Source organism: Octopus bimaculoides, chromosome 10 (assembly GCF_001194135.2).
Source record: "Octopus bimaculoides isolate UCB-OBI-ISO-001 chromosome 10, ASM119413v2, whole genome shotgun sequence".
NCBI lineage: Eukaryota > Metazoa > Mollusca > Cephalopoda > Octopoda > Octopodidae > Octopus > Octopus bimaculoides.
Genome location: NC_068990.1, coordinates 81894410 through 81901826, shown reverse-complemented (window position 1 = coordinate 81901826; position 7417 = coordinate 81894410). Strand labels below are relative to the sequence as shown.

Below are 7417 nucleotides of genomic sequence, written 5' to 3'. Positions count from 1 at the left end.
TGTGTGTGTGTGTGTGTGTGTGTGTGTGTGTGTGTGTGTGTGTGTGTGTATTCTTCAGATTGCCTTCACAGGCTGGTGACTCAGTTGATATAGTGAGAGAGCAGCAGTGAAATTCCTAAAGGAAGGAAAAGCACTGATGAAGATACTACTTCTAGCTATCACTAACAGTGAAAAGTGAAACATTTGGTAACTGCCAGAAATGATAACTAGAGATAAGGAACACACAGGCACACAGGGCAGGTATTCACACACTCAAACACACACACACACACATGGCAGGTATTCACACACTCAAACACACACACACACAGAGCAGGTATACACTCAAACACACACACAGGGCAGGTATTCACACACTCAAACACACACATCAATGTTCCAGTAACATCAAAACTATAAATGATTTTAACTTCAGCAAGTATTTACTGACATATACACAATTTACCTTCCCCCTTCCTCTCTCTCTCATACACACACACACACAGAGACATACGCACACAGACACACACACAGACAGACACACACACACACACACACTATTTTTATCATTACATTTGCTAGAGAATGATCCTTATTTATTTCAGGCACCAATTCTGTATTGAGAGAAGCCAGAGTGCCTCTATGTGGTTGCACAACATGCTAGAAATAACAGCCAAATACCCCCCCTCAAAACCACTACCTATCTTAAGAAATGGAAACAACAAATTTTGGATAACGTAGTCCTACGTTGAGATAGTACAGGTTGGAATGCTTTCGATCGTAAGTCTCCTCCATCAGGTCTGAATCAACAACACTGCAACATGTCTTCTGTGTCAACACACAGATCGAACATGGGTTCTAATTTAGGCTCATGCAGCAATTTTGAGGGAAGGTGAATTAGTTGACTGATACTCAACTTTATTGACCCCAGAAGGATGAAAGACAAAGTTGATGGCAGTGGAGTTTGAACTCAGAATGTAAAGAGCCAGAACGAATACTGCAAAGCTCTGACACTAATGATTCTTCCAGTTTTATGCTTCAGGAAATTATTATTATTTTTTCTTTTATTTTATCCACTGCGGATATTATAAAAGCTTTTTAGTGAGATGAGCTACTGTCAACAATATTTCAAGATGTAATAGTATAATGTAGAAAAGTAATAGCTGACCACTCTGCATATTAGTAATAGCAGCTAAATCTCATACTACACCGAAGCAACTAATAAAAAGATACAATGGATAGTTCAGATCAAATTGCATTGAAAGAAAAAGGCTTTTTGATCACTTTGGGAAATTTATAACTAGGAATTAATATATACTGCTTATCAAGTTGATTGGGACTTCAAGTTTTGCCTAGTTCAAGCCATCTAGATCTTCACAATATATTTGACTCTACTATCAATATACAGTCACATCAACAGTAAAGCTCAACTGTTATTCCAAAAAGTGTTTTAAAGTAATATAATTATACTGTCTATATATATATATATATACTGCTCTCTATTAAATTCGACTGTCTTCTTGAGGCAATGTCTAATAAATACATAGGGAATGTTAACTCTTTTGATACCAACCTACCTGACACCACCCAGGTTTTGTGATACAATCTTCGTTTTAAAGTAATCTGAATAAAACCTTCCATAAAAAGAATTCAAATAAATTTATGTTCTAAACATCAGCTTAAAAAAAAATGATAAAAGTGTAAAATTCGATTCTTCATTTTTTCCCCAAAAATTAATTAAAGTATCAGTAGTGTATTTCAACAAAAATATAGTAACAAAGGAGCTGTCGTTTTTTTTCTGACACTACTAATTCTACCAATCCACCAGCATAATACTAATATAATAGCTTTTAATTTAGGCACAAGGTTAGAAAATTCTGAAGGGAGGGGTAAACCAATACCATTGGCCTTGTTAATTGGCAAAGTTGACCTGAACAGGACTAGAACTCAAAAATAAAGAACCAGTAGAAATACCGCCAGGCATTTTCCTGATGTTCTAACAATCCTAGCAGATTGCAGCAACAAAAAAAATTTTACTAGCAGCAATAAAAGGCAGGTAATACACACACACACACATGTAGATTTATATGTGCGCATGTGTGTGCATACACACACATACACAAAGAGCTGAAATGACTAATACTAAAAGAAAAAAAAAGGAAATGTAACTTCATATGATGATTTCGAGAGTTCCATTGATTTAGTTAGCAAACTGAACAATTAAAAATTAAAGCTTTAGATGTTTTATCAAGTTAAGGGAGAGATGTAAATGATTTTTAACAAAACAAATCACTGCCTACTAAGGCACACACACTGTGAACAAATCAACAATGGAAACTTCATATAGTCACTTAACATGCTAGAGATAGCAAACAGATTTCCCTCAGATCACATACCATGCTCTCAGGTAAAAAAAACAAAAAAACAGAATGGTCGTGGTTGGAATACTTTTGATTATAGTTTACTTAATTAGGGGCCCAACTGAAACTAAACTACACCAACATACAATCTTACAGGAAAAAAAAATCCAATCTTTCGCACAGCACACAGAACAAAATACACAAGAATTCCTCCCCAAAAGGTGATATACAGGATGAGCGTTTAGCTATTCCTAACTTTTTACTTAATTACCTAAAAGGGGAAAGAGGGGAGTGTTTGAAGGAATAAACCTTATACAAATTTTTGAAATAAAAATAAACACCCATGATTTCAGGTGAATACAGAAAAAATAAAATTATAGCAAAACCTGAAATGAAAGTTAAGAACCAGACTTTGCGTGTGTGAAACAAAGATATATTTATCACCAACAAAGCTAACTTTTCTTCGTGTCTTATTATTTATAACCGCGTATGGGGAACGATGATGTTGTTGATGATGGTTTTATATATTCTTTTCACAATAACAATCTTTTATTGTCACAATACCAACATAATGAAAATATATTGAAGATTTCTAACATTTTCATAATAATAATAAAAATAACAAATGACAAGCATCAATCTATTTATTAGAATACATGTGGTAGCAGTAGGGAAAGGTTTGGGAGAGAGGGATCCACATAGCTTATGCAGAAACTCTTGAAGAAAAAAGCAAACAAAAATCAATAAAGATTTGAGATGTATCTGTGAGTGAGCATGTGTGTGTGTGTGCACCTGTGTGTTTGTAAGCTAGGTAAACCATTTCTATAGGAATGTTGTGATATGTTAAAACAAAACAAAAGAAAAAAAAATTAAACAAAAAATTTAAACAATACATACTAACCAGTGGGGCCAGTTAATCCCAATACTGATTCACTTGAAGGACCATGTCCATTTTTATTTTTGGCCAAAACTTTAAATTCATACCTGGTGTTTGGTTTGAGCGGATGTACTATATATCCCCTGGTTTTTTTAACATCACCTATCTCCTTGAATTCCCTGTTGCTTTTGTATGGCCGATATAATATAATGTATGATAACACATCTCCTGTATTAGCTTTATCCCATGATAATTGAACCGATTCAGATTCAATGTGCGATATTGTAAGTTTCGTAGGTGCAGATGGAAGTGAAGCATCAGCAATAGCCATTAAGTCAACTGTAATAATAATTATTATCATTAAAGAATGGAGACTGAGCCTGTACGCTCGCTTCTCCTCCATGATAATAATTGATACAGCAGAGGAAGAAAACAGAGGTAGTGATGACAGTGAAGTAGTACTACAAGCAAGGTAAAATCCTGACTTCACACTACTGCTAGAATAGTGTGGTGTAGCAGTCACATTGAATCACCTCTAGTAGTTGCTTGTCACAAAACCACTGCCACAAAATGACAATTTATTATTATTGTTGTTATTATATATGATATGGATATATATATAGATGTATCTATATTTATATTTTCTATGTACAAAAATAATACAAAAAAAAAAAAGACAGAAAGTGCTAAATCCTACTAGAATGCATGTTTTTTAGTGATTGAAGAATAACACATTATTTCCAAGTTGGCAGGAGGAAACACACACACACAACTGAAAATGAATGAGGCAGCATGACTGGGGTAAGATTTCATTCCACTTTGATGATACAAAGACTTCACCACAACTTAGAAGAAGCTTTATCATTGGTTGAGGTCTAAGACCAGCTGCATGAAATTGTCATTTTCTCTGGTTACCATGGAAATATTTCTTCAGTACTGACTAGTTACTAAATGCAGATCCCCACAGCAGGGCTGTAAAGGAGAAACTATACCCATCATCTAAGTATCCAGTCTGCCAACCATCCAAAAGGGACCGTATCAGCAGCAACAGTAGCAGCAGAGAGGTAAGATTTTGGTACAGTGTATAGAAAGCTAAAGAAGCACATATTATAAAGAAGTTAGAGAATGGTAAAGGGGTTGTTAACAGAAAACAGTAACTTAGCATTCACTTTACTGAAGTAACTGGCATCAGGAAAGTTCAGCCAACTAAATTTGTTGCTTGTAGGTATCTGAGTGTATGTGTGTATGCTCGCATGTTCACACAAAGATATATATGTATGTATGCTTGTATGAATATGTGTATGTGAATGTCTCTTCCCCTGTATGTATATGTGTATATGTGTATATGAAAATATATACATATACATACAGAGAGAGAGAGAGAGGCATACATAGAGAAATGGAGATAATCTTTTCATGACATGAATATACTTTTATGAAATTGATGAGCATTGTATGACTGTGCAGGTATCAAAATCATACATATTTTATATATGTGGCTGCATACGTAAGAAATTGTTCATATTTAAGTAAAATTTGAGATGTATTTTTATGCAACTAAATTACTGTAAATTGTATTGTACCTGGACACTGAATTCTCTCATTCACAACATGAAAAAATATAGTGCAGTATATATGATATATATACATATATATACATACAGGGTTGGCCAAAAGTCACCTGACAGTAAATCAAAACCATTTAATTCCAAGATTTATGTGTTTAACAACTGAATAAATTTAATAAAAACATTTAAGTATGAAACATGAATTTTGTTCAAACTGAAGTCCTTGAGCGACACATTTTTCCATTCGAGTCAATACAGAATTACAGATAGTATTTATAGAATTTTGATTTAAAAGGCCAACCCTATATATATATATATATATATATATATATATACATACACAAAGATAATATATATACACACATGTATGTTTACACATGCATATATATATATATATATATATATAGACAAATATATGATAGTAACAAAAACACGTAAACATGTGCGTGTGTATATACATATATAAATATGCATATGGGGGGGGGCAGTATATATATATATATATATATATAGACAGATATATGATAGTAAGAAAAACTCTAAGGAAAATGAACAACAGTGTCCAAAGAATTCCCCACCCCTCAGTGTATATATATGTATATATGTAAACCTACATACATATATATTCACACACATACATAAAGTTATACAAATATTTTATACAAAATCAAATTCAGGTATCTATTCTTTATTCTATGTGCCCTATGTGATCTTTATAACCATAGTGTTCGGGGGAAAGAAAAATGGATTATAAAACACTACTTCACATCATAGTTTTTCCTCATAGTTAGTTTGAAATAACTGTCTGTACACACACACATTTATACATAAGCATACAAGTATACAAACAAAACCATACATGCACACATATAAATATATACCGATACACACGTCTCCCTCTTTCTCTGTATATCTATATATGTGCACATGTACACACATACACATTCATTCATATGTATGTATATATATATATATATATATAGTGTGTGTGTGTGTGTGTGTATATATATATATAAATGTGTAATTATGTCTGCATACATATATCAAGCCATGGACAATGGACATTAAATGATGATGATATATGTATGGGGGTGGCATGGTAAGAAGTTTGCTTCCCAGCCACACTGAGCCTGGGTTCAATCCCATTGTGTCACTTGGCAAGTCTCTTCTACTACAGCCTTGGACTGACCAATGGCTCCTGAGTGAATTTGGTAGACAGAAACTGAAAGAGGCTCCCATCCCTTCATATATAAATGTGCATGTGTGTGTGTTTGTCTGTCTTTGTGTTTGTCACCCAACTTCTGCTTGACAACTGGTGTTGGTGTGTTTACATCCCTGTAACATAGTGGTTTGCCAAAAGAAAGAGACTGATAGAATAAGTACACTACTCAGACTTGTTCACTCGAAATGCAGTTTATATTTTGAAACACATTAAAAAATATAAGCAACTTTAAGTGAAGTTAAGAGTCAAATTTAATGTGAAAATGAAATTGACCATAAAAGAAATTCAAGTTTTGCTCATTAGTTGAAAGCATAGGCACAAAGACACATACACACACACACATCATGAAGTACTTCTAAATTTCATACACATTGTTTACACTCACACACACGCATATCATCATCATCATCATCATCATATATATATATTTGTACACTTTATATATATTTATTTAAATAAAGTATCTTCATGTAAAATATATGGTCTACGATATATTTGTATGCATTATAAGCATGAAATATATACATGTATGTATATAAGAAATGCACAACATATGCATGATACACATAAGTATGCATCATATACATACCCATATGAGTATGTGTGTATGTGTCTGTACATATATAAGTGTGTGTGTGTGTGTGTATATATATATATATATATATATATATATATAGTGTGTGTGTGTGTAACTATATACATGTATCACACTGCTCTCGCCTACTTTGTGTGTGTGTGTGTGTGTGTGATTGTATATATATATATACACATGTAATATAGATACAGCATCATCGGCATTTTTTAGCCTTCACTTTCCATGCATGCATAGATCAGTTGGAATATGTGAAAAGAGATTTTCTACAGATGGATGATCTTGCTGTTGTCAACACTCAATAAAATTCCAAGTAAGGTAATATGTCCTCATGACCAGATATGTCCGCACGGAAAACTGGAAGCATACCGCTTGTGTGGCAATAACGCTCATTTACAACCACCATGCTTGATCAAGACAAAGAGACACTAACACAAGCTCTCTCTCTCTCTCTCTCACACACACACACACACAAATATCTATATACTTTGTATATATATTTGTATGTAGGTAAACAAGCACTCTCATGCCAGCCTTCATCAGTTTCTGCCTACCAAATTCACTCACAAGGCGTTGGTCGGCTCAGAGCTACAGTGGACGGTACTTGTCCCAGGTGCCATGCAGTGTGGCTGAAGCCAAAATCAGGTGTTTAGTGAGCTATTTCTTAATCACACAAACACACATACGCCTTTATGTATATGCATATATGTTTATGTGTGTGTGTATATATATATATATATATATATATATATATATTTTTTTTCCCCCCTCTCACTCTTTGGGAGAGAGGCACAAGCACATACACAGACATATACACAC

The 7417-nt window shown here is 33.7% G+C and overlaps 1 protein-coding gene and 1 long non-coding RNA gene across 12 annotated transcripts in view; one reads left to right on the top strand and one right to left on the bottom strand.

The window, feature by feature from the left end:
* Positions 1-7417, bottom strand: part of LOC106871599 (tyrosine-protein phosphatase Lar) — a 586729-nt gene that overhangs the window by 129744 nt on the left and 449568 nt on the right. The window contains exon 1 of one of the 9 annotated variants that reach the window (XM_052971335.1): positions 3241-3619. The exons of the other annotated variants lie outside the window; for them this stretch is intronic. Coding sequence (XP_052827295.1) covers positions 3241-3619 — 379 coding nt within the window. Of the gene's footprint in view, positions 1-3240; positions 3620-7417 lie in introns of those variants that run through there. 9 annotated transcript variants of the gene reach the window in all.
* The window catches only part of LOC128248924 (uncharacterized), a 126050-nt gene continuing 122796 nt past the window's right edge, over positions 4164-7417 (top strand). For all 3 annotated transcript variants that reach the window (XR_008265079.1, XR_008265077.1, XR_008265078.1), the window contains exon 1: positions 4164-4280. This is a non-coding gene — a long non-coding RNA (uncharacterized LOC128248924). The remainder of the gene's footprint in view (positions 4281-7417) is intronic.